Source organism: Acinonyx jubatus, chromosome C1 (genome assembly GCF_027475565.1).
Source record: "Acinonyx jubatus isolate Ajub_Pintada_27869175 chromosome C1, VMU_Ajub_asm_v1.0, whole genome shotgun sequence".
NCBI classification, from domain to species: Eukaryota; Metazoa; Chordata; class Mammalia; order Carnivora; family Felidae; genus Acinonyx; species Acinonyx jubatus.
The window spans coordinates 30,112,985-30,133,801 of NC_069381.1; the positions used below are offsets into that span (position 1 = coordinate 30,112,985).

Below are 20,817 nucleotides of genomic sequence, written 5' to 3' on the forward strand. Positions count from 1 at the left end.
AATGCTCACCAATTAGAAATCTGTATGAGAGTAGTGTAGGTGATGAGTTATGGTTGTAGCCTTTCAGTTCTCTAGGTAGCCAGCAGAAGTTGTCATAATTCCCTCTTCTACACTGGCCCATGGTGTGCTGATTTCTTATCAGAGTTGCAAAGTATTGTCCCCCATATTTGTGGGAGAAACAAAAATGAAAGAATTCAGTTTATTTTTTTTAAATTACACTTATTTTTATTTACAGATAGCACTGCTTTTATTTCTTTGTCCATTTTCATTAATAGTACCATTAGCCTTCCAGTTACCTGGGCGTAATCATTAATAGTATCATTAGCCTTCCAGTTACCTGGGTTTAAAACCTTAACCCCATTTTTTACCCTTTCTCCCCCACTCCTTTGTGTCCCACATCTATCAGGATGCTAAATTCTGTCCGTTTTACTTCTCTAGTGTCTTTTCTATTCATCCATTTCTCTAATTCCTACTCACCTGCCTCAGGTCGTGACTTGGGCTCCTCAATGTGAGGTAGTTTCCTAATGAACTAATCACTCATCACTCTATGGCCACTTACCCTCAGGCTTCCCCTTTGCCTTGCTCAGAAATTTAATGACTCCCTGTTACCTATAAAACAAAATCTAAACTCTTTAACCCAATATTTGAAGCCTTCATTTATTTGGCCCTAATCTACATTTGTTTCCACGTTCCTCCTCCTCGTATTATTGGTAAAGTATACTATATACTTAGGTATCTTCTGTCAGTTCCTAATTCTGTGTCTTTACTGATAGTGTTGTGTCTTCCGTGACACAAGAGAGAGAAAGCATGCTGTTTATCTTCTTCTATGAAACTTTTATTCCCCAAGGATGGAATACCTTCATTTTCCTCTTCACTGCTGTAATTCTTTGTTTGTACCTTGTATTGTCATTATTTTATGTACTTATTTCATAGGCCCCATAAGCTCATTAAAGTGCTGATTTGTTTCTAATGTATCTTTTTATGACTCTTTCCTTCTGCCCACCTCCATCCTCCTAACCTAACACAGTTTCTGGGTCAATATTTTAAAGAGAAATACCAAGAGAAGCTTCATTTGTTCCAGATATCCTAAAGACTTTTATTTAGATTCTTTAATATTGGATTTTTTTATACCGCTGAATTATTTTTACTCTTTGGTACCCTAAATCCTATTACATTGTTTTTCAAACTCTCAGATTCCAAAAAACCAGAGATGAGTCAGAAAAACCTAGAAATCAGGGACAAGTTTTTTTTTAAGTTTATTTATTTTGAGAGAGCACAGAGCCCAACACGGGGCTTGAACTCAGGATCATGAGATCGTGACCTGAGCCAATATCAAGAATCAGATGCTCAACCAAATGAGCCATCCAGGGGCCCCCAGTTTTTTTTTAATGATATACTAGTTTAATAATAATCTTTAAGATTATGTGTTTTAGTTGTATTAATTGAAGATGTATTTTGAAGGCTGGCATAAACAAACTATTCTGTACTTTATACTGACATTTAAAAGTAGCATTAAGAGGGATGCCTGGATGGCTCAGTCGGAAGAGCATGTGACTCTTGTTCTTGGGGTTGTGAGTTCGAGCCCCACTTTGAGCCTAGAGTTTACTTTGTTTTAAAAAAAAAAGCTTCATATTCTTCAACGTTAAAAAATAATAAAACTTAAAAAAATTAAAATAGTATCTAGAAATATGTTTTTCTTTATATTTAAACATAATTGAATTTCCAGATCATTAAAATGGTAATTCTTTACGTTTAAATCATTTGTTTTCTTTTTTCTTTTTTTTTTTTTTTTTTTAGAGCGTGCACACAAGTTAGGGAGGGGCAGAGGGAGAGGGACAGAGATCCTAAGCAGGTTCCACATTCAGCACAGAGCCTGATGCAGGGCACTATCCCACAACACCAAGATCATGACCTGAGCTGAAGTCAAGAATTGGATGCTCAACCAACTGAGCTACCCAGGCACCTCTAAATCATTTTTTATTAAAATAAATTTGTCCAGGGTACACAGCATAGAACCTGGCACAAAGTGGATGTTCAGTAAAGGTTTGTTGAACTAAAGTGCATCATATACCCAGACCTTTTTAAATGATGTTGCATTTAGTCTGTTCTTAATCATCCAAAGATATCATTATGGCCTTTTATTATTAACCTGTGTGCTAATCCAGTTCTTTGGTGGTTTTTCTTTCTCTTCTCTATCAGGCTTCCTCTCCCCTTTGTAATTAGCTGCCTTTAATCTGCAGCTTAGTATGTTGAAATCTAAGCTTAGTATGGATGTTATATTAATCAGGACTTAAAATTCTAAGTGAGCTGTGAAGTTTACAGTTCTTTTGACTGCCATGTGTGTTGGCAAATTCAGCTACTCTGAGGTCATTTTCTTTGCCTTAAATCTGGATTCAGAGTTATGTTCTGGTGCTTGAAATCACTGGAGCTGGGGAAATGGGGAAGAAGTTCTAGCTCATAGTCTGCATTTGTTCCTCATATGCTCTCTTAACTCACAGTGAAGGTAGCAGTGACAGGGAGAAAGAGATGAAAACTGATAATTTTTTTGATGCCTTTAAACTTTATTTTGGTCTTATGTTCAGATGATGCATGTGCTCTGTCCCTTAGGAGAAAGAGCATTAGAAGGCCTGATTACAGTCCTCTTTGCACTGTTAACTACTCACTGGGTGAATTGGACAAATCTTTAAGCCTTCAGGGTTAGCTTTCTGTTTTGTCATAGTGAGATAATTATTCTGCCTACTTTACAAGGTTATGAGGCAATGCTTATGAAAAACTTTAAAACCACAAAGTGCTACGTATATGTGTCGTGTTTACTATTGATACTTAAAATGTACCTGAAGATTGGTCTTTTATTGAATATAGTACTATTATCAGTCTTAATGTGATTTTTTGTCTGAGCGGCTTGTTCTGTATATTTGTGTAGGCAAAAACAGCTGGAAGATATCCTGGTTCTGGCCAAACAATTCCATGAGACAGCTGAGCCTATTTCTGACTTCTTGTCCGTCACGGAGAAAAAGCTTGCTAACTCAGAGCCTGTTGGCACTCAGTCTGCCAAAATCCAGCAGCAGATCATCCGGCACAAGGTAGGGAGGAGTTGTCATAAATTAGAACACAGCACTGCAGTCAGAAATCTCAGAAGTTAACTGCCTATAGCAGTCTAGAAGATATGTTTTGGGGGGGGGGGATATTTTAAAGTTTAATTTGAACTATGGTCAAATTATTCATTGACATAGTCACATCCTTGAAGTAAAAATAACAATTGACTAATAGGCTGCCATCAGAAAAAAAACAGCTTTTGTTCTCACTTTTTATATTATTTTTGCCCTTTGGTAGGTGAACTTTTTCTATTATTTAATTTATTATATCATTTGTTATTCATTGTTTCATGTTTACTTTTCATTTATTTTGTTTCTGTTATTCATTTTTTCCATCTGGATTTCCAGGCTCTGGAGGAAGAAATAGAAAGCCATGCAACAGATGTGCACCAGGCAGTCAAAATTGGGCAGTCTCTCTCCTCCCTGACATGCTCTGCAGAACAGGGTGTGCTGTCAGAGAAGCTAGACTCCTTGCAGGCCCGATACAGTGAGATTCAAGATTGGGGCTGTCGGAAAGCAGCCCTGCTTGAACAGGCACTGTGTAACGCTAGACTGTTCGGGGAGGATGAGGTGGAGGTGCTCAACTGGCTGGCTGAGGTTGAGGACAAGCTCAGTTCAGTGTTCGTAAAGGATTACAGACAGGATGTCCTGCAGAAACAGCATGCTGACCACCTGGTATTCATGTTTTCCATTTTTATTGGTCATGTTACTAAGTTATGTTGTAATTCTGATTCATGTTTCTCTTCATTTCTTTCTCTTTTAATTCCAAACATTTCGACTTCATTTTATACATAAGCACATAGTTATAGACTTGTTGCTAAGGACTAATCTATTTTTTGATGAGTCCATGGAAATACTCGTACTTAACAAACTGAGTCAATAATTCTAGAAGATGATCCAGAGTACAGTCAGGGACCATCTCAGTTCCAACTCATGTTTTACATCATTAGGTAATGTATCACTCAGTTTCCATCTGAGAAGTTTTATGAAAGAGAGTGTAATGTGACAAAGCCAGAATACCTAAATATCGCCCTAGGTTTGACCATGTAGCTGTAACTTCTAAAATATTTCTAGAATTTATGTGCCCAAATCCCAAGGATTATTTGTCATCTTAATGGAAAGAACAATTTTCTCTTTTCATCTCATTTTTATGAAATTTCTTTAAGGGTAGTAAAAATAGGCAAAGCAGTTGTTTTGTTGTTTTAAATAATCTAAGATTCTTCTGATTCATTGACTTCAAATATTAAGAATTTTTAACCATGATCCTGATTTAACTCAGCCTGTTCTTGCTGACTTTCTTCTCTTGAACTTTCTGAGTCTTGGTTTTGGACACAGTAGACATTTTTGCTGAATTCTACATCTGCCTTTCTTGGGCTCAGGTTTGGTACCAGTAGATTGGTAAAACTGATTTAATCCTAATCTCTTCTTATCCGGTGCAAGGGATTAGCTTGCCCATAAGTATCAGATTTAATTGTTTTTGAGTAATAAATAGGGTAACCAAAGAGATAAGGAATAACATAACTGAGATATAAACTAAACTGGTATTTGTCTCTTTACTTTAAACTTGGTTTCCTAAAGGTCTCACCTTTCTTTCCCTTTGTTGTGCTGTAGTTTTAAGATTCATGCTATTCTTTCCTTTCAGGCTCTAAATGAAGAAATCATTAATAGAAAGAAGAATGTAGATCAAGCTATTAAAAATGGTCAGGCTCTTCTAAAACAAACCACAGGTACTTTGAAAAGTGCATCTCTCAGCACCTCTGCAGTCACTCAAGCACATGTCCAGGGAAATAAACATCCTGCACTAGCCACTACTCTTTGTACGTAGAAGAAGTTCAGTATTTATTTACTGGTTGTATTACCATGTGCTCCTGGAGGCTGGCAGCCTGGGGTCCTGTTTCCTGCTAAATCTTTTGAAAACTAAAAGATATTATCTCACATTTGGTTATAGATGATGACTCCCCCTGCTCTCCAGTATGTCCAAGGCCAGCATTCACCAAGAGGTGCTGGGACCATTTAGAAACACTTACAGTTGAATTCAGATCTTAATAATCTCAGAAGTGGCTTCTTTTATCAGTTGGAAGGTTTATCTCCCATTTCCCATAGTGTGGGATTCTAGGTGAAATTGCTTCCATAGGGAGAGAGCATCTATAAAATTTAAGCTCATTTCGAAGAAAGGGGGATAAAGGAGACTCCCTCATATCCTCTTAAATATAAATAATTATGCACTGTCCCCACAGGTGAAGAGGTATTGCTTATCCAGGAGAAACTGGACGGAATAAAGACTCGCTATGCAGACATCACGGTCACCAGCTCCAAGGCCCTCCGAACTTTAGAGCAAGCCCGGCAGCTGGCCACCAAGTTCCAGTCTACTTATGAGGAACTGACTGGGTGGCTCAGGGAAGTGGAGGAGGAGCTGGCAGCCAGTGGAGGACAGTCTCCCACAGGGGAGCAGATACCCCAGTTTCAGCAAAGACAGAAGGTGAACTGAGTTTCACGCTGTAAAGGGAAAGAATTTTTTTTTTACCTCTTCCAGTCCCTAAGTTCAAAGGTTTAAGTGTCATCACCAACTGTCTCAACCTTAAATCTAAACCAAAAAGTTCTGCCTGCCTCCTTTCTTGTTTGCTCTTGTTTGCATGGACAGTAAGATTTGACATAAAGGCAGACTTATATAAGAGCACTTGTTATGGTCTGAAGGGGAAAAAAAAAAAAAAGACTGAATCCCAGATCCCTGGGAAGTTTTCTTCACGTGTAACATTTTAAAATTGACTTCTGTAACTCATTCTCTAGAGAGTGCTTCAGGATTCTGTTTGATTCTCCTACAGGATCTAGTGCAGTTCTGGATGTGCAGAAATACTATGTAGGTACTTATTGACTTAAAAATGCCCTTGGCTAAAGTACTTTATCATTTCTATTGAAGTAAGGAGAAAAAAGAAAGAGGCAGTATTTGTTCTACCCAGAGATAGTGTGGCCCAAGAAGTGTTGCAGACAGTTCTAAGCAGCAGCTAAGCCTGAAGTCAGGCTGTGGAATGGTTGAAAAATCTAAGACAAGAAAAAAAATAAGTGGAGGAAGGAGGTCAGAGCCCTGCTGGGATGTGTGGTAGAGATAGCACTTTCTACCCAGCACAGCTGCTAATGTGCTTAATTTAGCAAGGAATGGCCTGAAAACTTTTTTTCCCTCCTTAGGAATTAAAGAAGGAGGTCATGGAGCACAGGCTGGTGTTGGACACAGTGAATGAAGTGAGCCGTGCTCTCTTAGAGCTGGTGCCCTGGAGAGCCAGAGAAGGGCTGGATAAACTTGTGTCTGATGCCAACGAACAGTACAAGCTGGTCAGTGACACTGTGGGACAAAGGGTGGATGAAATTGATGCTGCTATTCAGAGATCACAGCAGGTAATGTTTATTAACACCTCTACAGTAATGTTTTAGGCAGCAGGGATGTATGTGTGAAGCATAAAATTATGACCCACATAAATACAGCGTCAGAAATAAGGATAATAAGAGTAAGCTAAATCTGATCCAGCAAGTTATTTCAGTGATTGGAAGTGATTGGATAAAGATATGTGAAGATGGGTGTCAGTTGGACCCAAAATATGTTTGTATTTATTATTTATTTTTGAGGGTGGGGGAGGGGCGGAGAGAGAGAAAGAAAGAATCCCAAGCAGGCTCCATGCTGTTCGTGCAGAGCCCAACATGAAGCTTGAACCCACTTGAACCTGCTTGAACTCTGAAATCATGACCTGGCCGAAATTGAGTTGGGACACTTACTTGACTGAGCCACCCAGGCGCCCCGACCCATAATATTTGACCCTTTTTGAGCAGACGGGAATTTGTGATAGAGTCTGTTTGAGCCCTCTTCTTAGCTACTGACCGGTTAAGAGGCAGATTCTGATAGTAGATAATATCTAGGACCAGAAGGTCCAAATGCATCCCATCTTAGTTTGACATAATCAACTGTTTTAGTATTAGCTGGAAGAGGGGAAGGAACCAAGAACTATAATTACTATCAAATATGCTAACCAAAATAGAGGTATCCAAAATAGAACCTTCTCAGTAAACACAGGTGTCCTATTTCCCTCTATCTTTTTTCCTTCCTGCTTTCTGGAAAAAGTTATTTGCTTTCCTTTGTAGCTGGATACGTACCTAATGTGTCATGGTGCAGAGTAAATATAACATGACTTCTTGGGTTCATAGTAATAAGCAAATACTTTGTGAACCACACAGAAGTTTGCTGTGACTCTCAAGTGCATCCCCAACATGTCTTTATTGGTATCCCTACCCTTGACCAGATACTTGGGTATGAGATTTATCATGCTTGGGAAAAGCCTACTTTCCTCTTTAAATATTGGTGTTTGTTGGCACAGTTGAAGAGAAATAATTGGGGGACCTCATTAAACAGTCACATAGAACAAGTTCTTAGTTTTCTTTGTTTCCACAGAACCCTTTAAAGGTTTGGTGTTCTTATGCTTCTTCAACTATAAGAGTACTTCCAAGTTAGCTTGACTCAGCTGTCTGTTGCCATGTTTAACCATGCGTTTAAACATACGGCTAAAACTACTGTTCAGTGTATGGGTAGGAAACAGGATTGGCAGATGGGAGAGAGCACAGCCTCATAAAAGCATTGTGATTAGAAGTATAGTCTTAGGAGTGTCAATTTCCATTGTTGTTTCTAGCTGTAGGATCACTAATTGAATTCTATGACTTCTTTATAAAGAAGTTGAAATAGGATCAACTCCTATTTGTTGAAGTATAATCAGTTACAAATTATCTGCATCTTGATTTATGATTTTATGCAATTTTCCCCAGTTTTGGCTTTCCTTTGTAGAAATAAACCATATTAGTAAAAGTCCAGGCCTTTCTGTGTTGAGGAAATGGTAATTCTAAGGAACATAATTTGTTCATTTTTCTTTAATATGCCTATTAGTATGAGCAAGCTGCTGATGCAGAACTAGCTTGGGTTGCTGAAACAAAACGAAAACTGATGGCCCTGGGTCCAATTCGCCTAGAACAGGACCAGACCACAGCTCAGCTGCAGGTACAGAAGGTAAGTGTAACACTGACATATCTGCTGTGCCCTGAGCTAGAAGAATCTTCACTGGTTTAGAGTAACTACGAGAGTTTCTGACTGCCACAGGTTGAATAACGCAGTTTCATGATGGTGGCTAGAGATTTAAAATAATTGGTAAGATGAGGAAGAGATTCTTTTGCTTTGTGAAGAGGGAGCAATAGGCCCATTAATCCAGGAAAGAATAGTTAGCAGTTTTCTGGATGATTTTTAGGATAGATGATACTTTTGTAAGCTACTAAAAGATAAGCATGGAAGATGTATGGATAGCAGAGTGTCAAACTTTATAGAATAGTTTTGATGTGGCTTCATCAGAGTGAGGAGTTTTTCATAAATTGTGTCTAATAACATTTCAGTAACACAGGCTTGGGGTTCTCTTACTTCGTGACCTAACTGTAGTTCACTTTCAAAGGCTTTCTCTATTGACATCATTCGACACAAAGATTCAATGGATGAACTCTTCAGTCATCGTGGTGAAATCTTTGGCACATGTGGGGAGGAACAAAAAGCTATATTACAGGTGAATTGCATTTATTTATTTACCATGTTTATCTTGTCTTGATGGTGGTGAATCAGTACAATTGTGAAATGACTTTTTTCCCCCTCTGTCACTGGTAATGGTATTAAAGTGCAATTTGATGTTCTGGGGGGAGCCATGTCCCTAACCCTATGTGCACAAATGTCCAAACAGTCCTACCAGAAGATGTGAAATACATTGCAGGTTTGTTTTCTTTATAACAGAGGAATTGCTATGTATCTTCAGTCCATAAGGGTCTTTGAGTTACCTCTCTAAGTATCTATGATAGATTTTTCAGACCCATATGCAGATATTCTTTCTTCAGGCCCTTGTAAATGATCATACCCATTTCTAAAAGGATTGGCCAAGAGACTTGTAGATCAGTTTTGCTTGTTCTTGTAAAAGTTATGGTTAACCACTGTTTCCTCTGAAATGTTCATAAATTGAACTACTCATTTTAAACATATGAAGCCTAAGTGTCTGGTTTGTGAAGACATTTTTATCAGAGGAGAAAAGACAAGTCAAAGTTAGTGGGCAGAGGGTCCATTTCAGCCCCTGAGATGTTCTGTCTTGAACTGACCTGCCATAATAATGCTATGTCTGAGGTTGTATGTCATCTCTAAGAGGTTATGCTGTGTCGTGCTTGCTCTGTTTGTCTTTGAAACTACTCTCATGTGTTAAAAAGTCTAGAAACAATACATATATATGATAAGAAAAAATAGAAAATTCAGTTAAGTATAAAGAAAATAAAATCAGTTGTAATTTTGCTCAATTAATCCATTTCTGGACATAAAAAACTGAAGAAATTCTTTAATTTTTTATGGATATATACCTACATTTTTTCCTTAAAAGAAGGGTTCGTGATAGTAATAAGTTTTATATTTTGTTGTTCATAGGAAAAGACAGAGTCTCTAATACAGCAATATGAAGCCATTAGTCTGCTCAATTCAGAGCGTTACACCCGTCTAGAACGGGCACAGGTCTTGGTGAACCAGTTTTGGGAAACTTACGAGGAGCTCAGCCCCTGGATTGAGGAGACCCGGGCACTGATAGCACAGTTACCTCCTCCAGCCATTGATCATGAGCAGCTCAGGCATCAGCAAGAGGAAATGAGGGTAAGGAGCAATCCAGGTTTTATGCAATGGCAGAACTCAAAATTGGCTCTACGCTTTATTTTAAAACAACATGTTTTTTAGTGCCTACCAAGTGGAAGTTCTGTGTTATGAAGTTAAGTCTTAATTGGTTAGAATTTTTGCGCGCGCGCGCACACACACACACAATACATACCTGAATTACTTCCTTTGTCCTTAATATGAATCCATTAAAGAAAAAGAGCATGGAGATGTCAGAAACCTGGGTACTGCAGAAATAAAGAACTAAGTAAACATCAAGGGTATTTTTAAATCTTTCCAGATATGGTGGGGCGTCATGAGACTTGGGATATGGTTGGGTGGCTTTTTCCATTTGGGTAAGCCCTAGCTGGAGTGAAACAATGTCAGAAAGCATTGGCTGCATGGACTTTAGGGAAAAGGGAAATTTGTAGACACTTCAACTAATGCTTTTACCATTAAAGATAGTTTTTAATGTCTCTCTTATTTGTGGCTAATGGCTTGCGCTTATTCTTTTCTCTGTATTCCTATACATGGATGGATATAAACTGGAAGGAGCCAGCAGTAGAGTCAAGGAGTGGTTGGATTACTAGAAAAGTTGCCATTTGTGCCTTGTCCTGCTTAATGTCTCTCAGTTTGAGGAGGGGGACAGATACTTATTTAACCATGCAAATTATAGTGCATGGAAGTATTTATATGTACAGAAGAGGGGGATTAAGCTTGTATCAACAGGGAGGGGGAGGAGGAGTGAGAGATGATGTGTCTGGGAAGGCTTCCTGGTGTTGGGCCATCTGAACTGGCTTTTGAAAATTAAGAGAATTAGGTAGTGTTAGAACCTAAGACTTAGATCATTTTTTTTTCTTTTCCATAAATGGTGCGATGCTGGGACTTGCTGGTTTTTAGCAATTCCATTTTTTCCTCTAAAAGTTGATACGAGCTTGGTACAAAAATAATCATTTTATTTTCTTACATAGCAACTCAGGGAATCCATTGCTGAACACAAACCCCATATTGATAAGCTGCTAAAGATAGGCCCACAACTAAAGGAGTTAAACCCTGAAGAGGGCGAAATGGTGGAGGAAAAATACCAGAAAGCAGAAAACCTATATGCCCAAATAAAAGAGGAGGTGCGCCAGCGGGCACTGGCTCTGGACGAGGCTGTTTCCCAGTCGGCTCAGGTATGTGTGTGTCTTTAAGTCCTGTTCCCTTCAACTACCCTTTAGTCTAAGCACGAGATCTCTGTATCAGGTGTGCCTCTGTGGTCTGGAATGTCTAGACCAACGTGCAGATGATATGTCATCAGTAGATCAGGAACCTGTGCTTATTACATTTTCATTCCAAGGAACGTTGGTATACCAACACTATGGCTGGTTGCAGGGGGGAGGGAGGTGTCTCATCTTGGCTGGTATATACTGTCTGTTGACAGTTTTCTTGAAAACTTTTCTATTGTGATGAGTCTTTAGCAGGGATGATTTTGGATAAATTCACCTTGAAGCAACAAATGTGTCAAGAAAAGTGAGATTCCTATCAGCCTCTTACTTTCGAGATTTGGAAGACAGCACATTAGTTTTCTTACTCAAGAGGCCACCAGCTAGCTCCTGGTGCAGAGAAAGATGCTTGAGTAGGGAGAAGTAAGAGCCAAAGAGAAACATAAACCACCAGCAGTGGAGTTTAAAGCATGTAACTACATACTTTTCAACTAATATATTGGTGTTAGTGGTATTTTTGTCATGTCTGGGTATTTTATTCCTATGTTTAGTGTCAATATTCTTGGTTAATATTTGTACTTACTCAAGTTTTTCCCCCCACCTTCCGTCCCATCTCTCACTCACATTGTGGAATGTGTTACTTTGTGTTGTTGCTGCCTGCTCCTGTCCTCCCCACATCGTCACATTTCATTGTTGTGTTGACCGCGCCCACCATTACAGATTGCAGAGGTAAGGTACCCACCCCTACTGGGATTAGGGGGTTCTTATGAAGCTGAGAATTGAGAAGATTTACCTTTAAGGAAATTGCCCTTTACTGTCGTGGAAGAAGTTTTATTAGTCTGGTTTATTATGCCAGTCTCACTTGGGGCAAAACCTAAAAGTGAGGGAGCAGCGGGGAGTGATTTTGTCAAGGAAATCCCACTGTATCTCCCATGTAAGACACTAGAGTTAAGCTTCATTGCATTGAATCCAGAGTTGGTTTTAGAGAACTTCTTAAGGGGGCAAGAATATCTGCATTGCACCCTTTTCCCCCTTCTCTGCTTCAGATTATAAATGAAAATTTTATAATTACAATCATGTTATTCACAGTACCTGAAAAGCGGGAAGGTAAATTGTTCTTTTAGAATAAGGATAGATTTGGCCTTCTTTAATTACCTTTCATCATGCCGACCTTTTCCTTTCTCACTATTACATATAGTGGGTTATTAAATTGCATGCCAGGATACTTTTAATCTCTAAGTCATGTGGCATATTGAGTTCCCCATCCATTTACACAGTTGGTAGAGGGCCTCTAACTTGTTGGTCTAATCTGTTGCATGCAGCTGTCATCTGAAATGTTGACACACTGACTCTCACCAGTTTCATGGTCTTGTCCCTTCCTTGTCACACTAGTTGGGATCAGGGAAGTACTGTGACAGCACTAATGACTTGAGTCGATTTCTGGCATATTACTTGATATCTTTTTTTGTTTTGAAAATAAACGTTTACTTTCTTTTTTTGATGGGCCAGCACTGGTGTGCTATGCCCAAAGCAGTCTCTTAGGCAGACCTAACACTTGACAGCCATTGGGCTAAGCCGAATGCAAGTTACCAGAAAGAGTAGTAGATTCATAACCTGTTATTCCCTAACATTTCCCGCAGAAGTGTGATGAAGTAGTATTGCTGTGATGGCTAACGTTGCAACATCTGTTTAGTTCCATGATAAAATCGAGCCTATGTTGGAGACTCTGGAGAATCTCTCCTCTCGCCTGCGTATGCCACCGCTGATCCCTGCCGAAGTGGACAAGATCAGAGAGTGTGTCAGTGACAACAAGAGCGCCACCGTGGAGCTGGAAAAGCTTCAGCCTTCCTTTGAGGCCCTGAAGCGCCGTGGAGAAGAGCTCATTGCACGATCTCAGGGAGCCGACAAGGACTTGGCTGCAAAAGGTGCTTCATGAATCTAATTATTGTTAAAGAAAATCAGTAAAGTAAATTCTAGGCTGTGCTTACTCCAGCATCCCACCAGATACACTTCACTGAATGTAAAGGCAGTCCCCAAGTAATTGGAAAGTCATTTAGAATTCAGAACACATCTCCCCATTGAAACAAGATTACAATTGGTAGCTGGATTCCTAGGCCAGGAAACAGATGTTCTTTTAACCCCTAATATGAATTGCAGTGTCCAATGTAGGCGGAGCATAACTATCTTATAGAACACTTTCCATAGGAAACAGTGAGTTTGACACAGAACACTGGAAATAGAGTTCTCATCTCAGCCCCTTTAGAAGTTAGGTCTTTTGCACTTGAGCAGTACCTTTGTATTAGATGATAACACATTTCCATGCCATCTCTGTGATCTCTTTATGTGGGAGACCACCATAAGCAGAAAATACAAATGTTGAAATAATAATAAAACAAAGGTAAAAAACTATCCTTCAGGTTATAAATTTGTAGAGCTTTTTAAAGGATAATTTCAGGGGAAAATGTGAGAACTGGGTGAAATTTCTGATGAAGTGGATTCAAGTACTCAGAGAAGTCCCATTCATATCTGTTGTTTATTCCCTCAGAAATCCAGGACAAATTGGATCAGATGGTATTCTTCTGGGAGGACATCAAAGCTCGAGCTGAAGAACGAGAAATTAAGTTCCTTGATGTCCTTGAACTAGCAGAGAAGTTCTGGTATGACATGGCGGCTCTCTTGACCACTATCAGAGACACCCAGGACATTGTCCATGACTTGGAAAGCCCAGGCATTGACCCATCTATAATCAAACAACAGGTTGAAGCTGCTGAGGTAAGACAGAAACAAAACCTTGTCTTTTATGTGTTTGTCCTCTAGAAAATCACTTTATCCAAGTATATTGTGTTAACTGCTTACCCAGGCCTACTCCTTAAGAGGTTGTTGTTATTGTTGTTTGTTTAATAGGACTTTTTTCCACTTGAAAAAAATATGTGCTCGTTATAATAAAGATTTCTCTCTTCTTTATACATACAAGTTTCACCGCCTGGATACACTCCTACAACCTCTGTAATTTTGATATAGGGTAGTTCCATCACTCAAAAGTAATCCTTTTATCAATTTTAAACTTAATTCAAATTAGTAGAATGTGCTTTCTGATTTTAGTTCTTTCCATAGTGTACGTTATTTCTCAGGTAAATTTCTTTTTTCAAGTAAATTTCTTTAATGTAGAAAAATACCAGATAGAAAAGAAAATAAATTCTGGATTCATCATCCAGAGATAACAATTATTACTTTGACCTACCCTTTTCTAGTCTTTTTGGAGAGCCTAGTTTTTATGAAATGCATTTTTCATCTCATTTTGTCTCTTTAAGTAAAGTCCTGCCTATCTTGATATTTTGTCTTTTATTTCCGCCATTCTTCCCCCTCCTTGCCCCTGTCATTGCCAGTGCATGAACCAGTTTTTAGGATCTGTCACAGAACGGACTTTCTCCACAATTATACAGCTTAGCATTTCTATTATGTTAGTCTCTCAGCTCTGAAGTTGGTGACTTGTACTATATTATTTTAGCCTTGTTGATATACTTCCCCATGATAGACTTCTGGCTGTAGATCATAATCTCCTTGGTGGGGGCGCCTGGCTGCGTCAGTCAGTTGAGCATCTGACTTCAGCTCAGGTCATGATCTCAAGGTTTTTGAGTTCAGGCACCATGTCGGGTGAGCTCAAGCCCCTCTCTGGGCTCTGCACTCTCTCTCCCTCTTTATGCACTTTGTGGCATTCTCTCTCTCTCCTCCCTCCACTCAAGCATGTTCTCTCTCTCAAAAAAAAAAAAAAAGAAAATCTCTGGCAGCTGGAAGGATAAACGTTCCATAAATTATTAAAGCTCATTAGACCTTTCCCAGACTATTTTTTATGTATTGTTTTATATATATATATATATATATATATATATATATATATATATTCCATATATACATATTGTGTGTGAGAGAAAAAGAGAAATAAATTGAGTCTGAAATTTCACTGTTTATATAAGTGAAATATTAAGGACATTGAAAGGCTTCTGTGAAATTGACAGTTCTGTTCAACATCTGCTGTTGATGGGGGTATAAATTACATTTGCAAAGTTTGGGAAGTTCTGTTCTGCTTTCTGTTTTGGCTTATGATCTGTTCATTTACATGTAAGACTATTAAGGAAGAGACAGATGGTCTGCATGAGGAGTTGGAATTTATTCGAATCCTTGGAGCAGATTTGATTTTTGCCTGTGGAGAAACTGAAAAGCCCGAAGTAAAGAAGAGCATTGATGAGGTATATGGAAAACTGGATAAGGAATTCAGATGAAACATTAGTGGACTCACACAGAAGAGGGTTATTAATTAAAGAATCTGTTTTCCCCCCAGCTGAATAATGCATGGGAGAACTTAAACAAAACCTGGAAGGAGAGGCTAGAAAAGCTTGAGGATGCCATGCAAGCTGCTGTGCAGTATCAGGACACTCTTCAGGTGAGAGGCCACACAGTGACCACCATAGAAATAAGTTCCATGTTCTTTGTCATATTTTGGATCAAGCATCTGAGTGGATCACCTTTACAGGGCTGGAGCATTTTCCAAACTAAGACAGTGCTGTTTTGATATTTCCAGCTGAAGCTTTCCACTCCTAGTGAGAAAAATACCTCCAAATTTCTACGATTCTTGCCATGCTCTTCATCATCATATTTATCCTCAGGGTGGCTGTACAGTGAAGCAGGCCTTATTGTGCAAGTCATTGCTTGCCAAAAGGTTCCAAAACCAAGTTACCTTGAAGCACAGCTTGGCACAGTAGTTTCACCACATCCTGAGCTTGCTAGGTGGCCATGACAAATACTCAACTGCTATTCACATTTAGTTTTTCCAGAGTTTAATTTATTTTGGCCATTATCCTGATAACACTGGTTCTGTTCTTAAATCCCCATATCACTGGAATAAAGATCATTATCCCTTACCTCTGACCCCCACCTGAAAACACAGACATCACAAGGTACTTTAATTTTTGTCCACTTATGTCAGCAGAGGTAATGCTAATTCTCTCCCAACTCCTTGTGTTCTTTTGGTTTTTGACTGTTTGTATTTCTGTCTTAGGCTATGTTTGACTGGCTAGATAACACTGTGATTAAGCTCTGCACCATGCCCCCTGTTGGCACAGACCTCAACACTGTTAAAGATCAGTTAAATGAAATGAAGGTTTGTAAATAGGAATGGCTTTTGAAGAAGAGTTGCTTATTTTTTGTTTCTAAAGATTTGGTTTGAAGTTAACATTAGTATGTCTTTGATAGGAGTTCAAAGTGGAAGTTTACCAGCAGCAAATTGAGATGGAGAAGCTCAATCACCAGGGTGAGCTGATGTTAAAGAAAGCTACTGATGAGACGGATAGAGACATTATCCGAGAACCACTGACAGAACTCAAACACCTCTGGGAGAACCTGGGTGAAAAAATTGCCCACAGACAGGTGAGGCAGATGGTAGAGTGCATCAGTGGACAACTAGTTCCTTTTTTCTAATTTCCTGACCAACATTCCCTTTATGTCTTTTTCTGAATAGCACAAACTAGAAGGTGCTCTCCTGGCCCTTGGCCAGTTCCAGCATGCCTTAGAGGAACTGATGAGTTGGCTGACTCACACTGAGGAGTTGTTGGATGCTCAGAGACCAGTAAGCGGAGACCCAAAAGTCATTGAAGTTGAGCTCGCAAAGCACCATGTAAGTGCCCTCAGTTTTCATCTCTAAGCCTGTTGCCTTGAGACCCAATATTGTCACCAGAAGCCTCTGGATATTGTGTGTACCGTTGGGAACCAGGCTTGATGATATCTGTGGAGCTAAGTTACATTGTTCAACGTCTTTTAGGTTCTAAAAAATGATGTTCTGGCCCATCAAGCCACAGTAGAAACAGTCAACAAAGCTGGCAATGAGCTTCTTGAATCTAGTGCTGGAGATGACGCCAGCAGCCTAAGGAGCCGTTTGGAAACTATGAACCAGTGCTGGGAGTCAGTGTTACAAAAAACAGAGGAGAGAGAACAGCAGCTTCAGTTGACATTGCAGCAGGTGCGTGTATTGTCCAAGTTAGGGAGGTGGAGCTGTGCACATAACATCGGAAGAAAGCCTGTCTGAGTCAGTGAAAGGAAAACAATTTGGAGAATGTCTCACCAACCTTCCTTTCCCCACCCCAGCCCCTGCTCCATGTCTTAAGAAGATGGTTAATTCTGTGCTGGAACTTGTCTGGAAAGAATAGCTTTTGATTGAGTGATTCTTTTCAGATTTGTTTGTAGCCTTGTCTCTTTATTTACTATTCAAAGTTAGTTAGTAAATCTTTGCCATAACAAACCTTGCTCACAGATTTAGTTATTTCTTAAATCAAGTGAGGATTCCCCCCATGTCCATGTTCAATAGTACTTCAGTCTGTTGATTGATTCATCAGGTTATATCAGACATCTATCATATATTACAGTGAAGTCCAAAGGATTCTGCTAGATTCCAAAAATAAATAAGTATATTGGCCCCGTGCTAATCCAGCAACAGAACAACCCTGTGAGCAACCCAGAATTCCTCCCTCAGGATAGGTTCTTCATGTGGTCATTTAGGAAGTCTACTTTTGAAGCTGAGAATTGACTGCTGACCTTACTGATGTGTCTTTTCTCAAAGGCCCAGGGTTTCCACAGTGAAATTGAAGATTTTCTCTTGGAACTGACTAGAATGGAGACCCAACTCTCTGCATCTAAGCCCACAGGAGGACTTCCTGAAACTGCAAGGGAACAGCTTGATACACATATGGTAATGGAAGCTTCTTGAAGTTGAACATAATCCCCTACTCAGAACTTTCTGAATTCACAGACCTGTATGTATCTAGGAGTCTACAAAGCAGCACATTTTTACTGACAATATAGTATGACCTTAAGGATTACTGCTTTTTACGTGGGCTTTTAAGAGCCCCTACCACAGGCAGCAGTGGTGACAGGGAAGCTTGACTGGAAATACATTGGTGAGCTGTTAAATTTTGAGTTGGTCAGTCAGTTGGCATAAGAATATTGACTTGAAGGTGAGAGCATTAAGACAAATATGTTAACATGGATGTGTCTAAGAAAAGAGTGTTGAAGGGACTTATAGAAATTGATAGATACTGTGACAATATTTTAAGAAAGGGGCTGAGACAAAAAGCCAACATAATTTCTAGGCAAATGTTTCAAGTAAAGGAGAAATAAATTATTGGGGTCTACTTTTGTGATCTCTGATCCTTAAGGAAATCTTCTTGATAACAAAATTACTTCAATTTTAGCGAAGAATGGTAGGAGTCATTGCTCAGGAATTGAACTGAATCCAAAAGAAAGGGTTTTGATCAAGATGAGACCTTCCTGGACTTTTCCAACTGTGCTTATAAATCTGTGTGTGGGTGGCTTTCAGAGAATTGGCATTACCAATCCCTTTCTTGACTTTTTTTTCTTTTTTTGGTAGGAACTCTATTCCCAGCTCAAAGCCAAGGAAGAGACTTATAATCAACTGCTTGACAAGGGCAGGCTCATGCTTCTAAGCCGCGATGATTCTGGGTCTGGCTCAAAGACAGAACAGAGTGTAGCTCTCTTGGAACAGAAGTGGCATGTGGTCAGCAGTAAGATGGAAGAAAGAAAGGTATCACCACAAAATACAGTGTGTGATTATTGGGCTTGAGTAGTTTGCTTGACCATCGCATGTAATTACCATCTAGTTTCTGTGAAGATTTTTTGGAGACCATTATATAGTACCAGAAGTTGCAGAACTGGTTATCGTTTTTGATTTAATCATTTTTGTACTAATCAAGCTATCTTTCCTGATGTTAAATTTCTATTTTGCATCCATATCAAGTTGCATTGATGGTACTGGTTTCTGCCAATATCTGCTTTTGTCGTTCATTCCTTTTTTTGCCTTTACCAGTTGAGACATATGAGGCTGTTAACTGCTGAGTGATGGACTTATAACTCATAGTAATCACTGATCTGTGTTCCTACTGAAAAACAAGGTCATGTTGGAGTCACTGGCTTGGGATTGGGAGGGTGGGAACAGAACATTCAGGGAGTTGGGCTAATATTCTCCACAGGAATTTGGCAGTGTGCAAATAATTTTACTAAAAAAATCAGAAGAGGAGTAAATTTTGTGACCTTTTCCCACTCTTCTTCAGAAATCAAATTCTCTTCAAAAGAAAAGTGATCAGGGATCAAGGCCTCACAACATTGTTTTTTATGAGTACCAAATTTCGGAGTATTACTCAGCACAGAGTTTCTGTACTGGGCAGATCTAATGTAAAATATGTGTTCAAATCTGTTGGCCATATCCATTCAACAGTTATTAAGCATGTATGTGCCAGGCACTGTGCTAGCTATATAGTGGAAGCAAAGGCATGAACCCTATCATTGTGAAATTTAATGGACAGAAGTATTCACACATATAAATGGATACTTTGAGAGTACCATTAATTTCCTAGAATTTTTTTAGTGTGAGATCTGGTAATTCTGTTATATGAAGAATGACCAGAGACACTGAGTGTGGGGCTGTGTTCTAATTCTTTGACAGACTATCATCTAATTTCTGCAGAATGCAGAACTAAGACTAATTAAAGAAACTGAGGCAGATTCTGGCTCCTAATCAAGAAATTTCTATGTTTTCCCATCAATGGAGCAAGTTGCCTCAAGATATACTTACCCATCATTGGTGAAACTGGTCAAACAAGGGCTTGGTGTCAGGGATAGTTATTTCTGATTTTGCAAGAACTTTACATTTTAGTATCACTAATATTCTGTAGTAAGTGTGTATGGTGCTATATTAAGGAATAAATAGATAAAATGATGTGGAAAGATTTCCTGTTATCTAGGAACTTGCAATATTATTAATTTCTAAGCATTTCTGTAATAAATTTGAGGTAGATTTTATTTTTCTCTTGGTTTGTTTACATTAGGTCTGTACGTTTTTGTAACATTGATAATAGTGTTTTTCTGTGTTACAAGAGTGACTTGAAAATACAAAGAAAAATAAAAACCTATACAGTATATATAACTCAGTTAACAATAACATTTGTAGTGTACATCTTGGGTTTCTATGGATATCTTAGATATATTCATCTTTAGCAACCTGTCATTATTACATGCCTGCCTGCTAAATGGACCAGGGACAGAGGCCATCACCTACGTGTTGTGGGTAGAGCTTCTCTGGAGCTCGTAGACTCTGGAATTGGGGTGCATTTTTGAGCAGTGGACATGCCCTGAATGAGCCATTGTTTTTGCCATTCTGATTTAGAGCAGTGTCTAAAAATTTGTATCTAGTGTCACATTTTTGCTTAGAATATTATGGCTCTTTTTTTCCCCCTCACCTTTTCTGCTTGTAGCTTAAAAATGAGCTTCAGGGACACCTGGCTGGCTCAATTGGTAGAACACGACTCTTGATCTCAGGGTCATAAGTTGGGCCTAGAGCTTCCTTAAAAAAATAAAAATAAAAAAAGAATGAGCTTCAGCCTCACATTTTCAGATGCCATATTTTCTGAAAACATTTAAATAGAGCAATGCAGTGACCATCATCTTTACAGTAAAGTGCTTTTCATTCAGTTGTTTTTATACTGGAAAAAGTACATCAAAGGGAAGTGAGGCTTTGCCCAGAACAAGTTGCAGACCCTGCAGCTGTCACCGCTGAAGGATCTGTTCCCTTACACTTACTGAATAGCTCTATCCCTGTTCTTTAATGTCCCAGGAAGTGGGGAATGGCAGAGAAAGCAACTTTGCTGCAAATTGTGCTGTTTCCTTTTTATACATACTTGTTTTGGTTTCAGACACTAACGTTAAATTGCCCCCTTGTTTGTAAACAGGGCACGTTTGGAGGTTAAGTGAGGCTTCCTCTTTA

At 39.1% G+C, this 20,817-nt stretch overlaps 1 protein-coding gene across 30 annotated transcripts in view; it reads left to right on the forward strand.

The window, feature by feature from the left end:
- The window catches only part of MACF1 (microtubule actin crosslinking factor 1), a 328,483-nt gene that overhangs the window by 278,735 nt on the left and 28,931 nt on the right, over window positions 1-20,817 (forward strand). For 23 of the 30 annotated variants that reach the window (XM_027059599.2, XM_053211857.1, XM_053211918.1 and 20 more), the window contains 19 exons: window positions 2,924-3,083; window positions 3,444-3,770; window positions 4,738-4,822; window positions 5,333-5,574; window positions 6,279-6,485; window positions 8,017-8,136; window positions 8,570-8,677; window positions 9,571-9,789; window positions 10,758-10,961; window positions 12,685-12,916; window positions 13,537-13,763; window positions 15,116-15,238; window positions 15,331-15,432; window positions 16,048-16,149; window positions 16,242-16,415; window positions 16,507-16,662; window positions 16,807-17,004; window positions 17,602-17,730; window positions 18,409-18,582. In XM_027059599.2, coding sequence (XP_026915400.2) covers window positions 2,924-3,083; window positions 3,444-3,770; window positions 4,738-4,822; window positions 5,333-5,574; window positions 6,279-6,485; window positions 8,017-8,136; window positions 8,570-8,677; window positions 9,571-9,789; window positions 10,758-10,961; window positions 12,685-12,916; window positions 13,537-13,763; window positions 15,116-15,238; window positions 15,331-15,432; window positions 16,048-16,149; window positions 16,242-16,415; window positions 16,507-16,662; window positions 16,807-17,004; window positions 17,602-17,730; window positions 18,409-18,582 — 3,289 coding nt within the window. The remainder of the gene's footprint in view (window positions 1-2,923; window positions 3,084-3,443; window positions 3,771-4,737; window positions 4,823-5,332; window positions 5,575-6,278; window positions 6,486-8,016; window positions 8,137-8,569; window positions 8,678-9,570; window positions 9,790-10,757; window positions 10,962-12,684; window positions 12,917-13,536; window positions 13,764-15,115; window positions 15,239-15,330; window positions 15,433-16,047; window positions 16,150-16,241; window positions 16,416-16,506; window positions 16,663-16,806; window positions 17,005-17,601; window positions 17,731-18,408; window positions 18,583-20,817) is intronic. The other 7 variants (XM_027059590.2, XM_053211901.1, XM_027059597.2 and 4 more) reach the window with 1 other exon arrangement.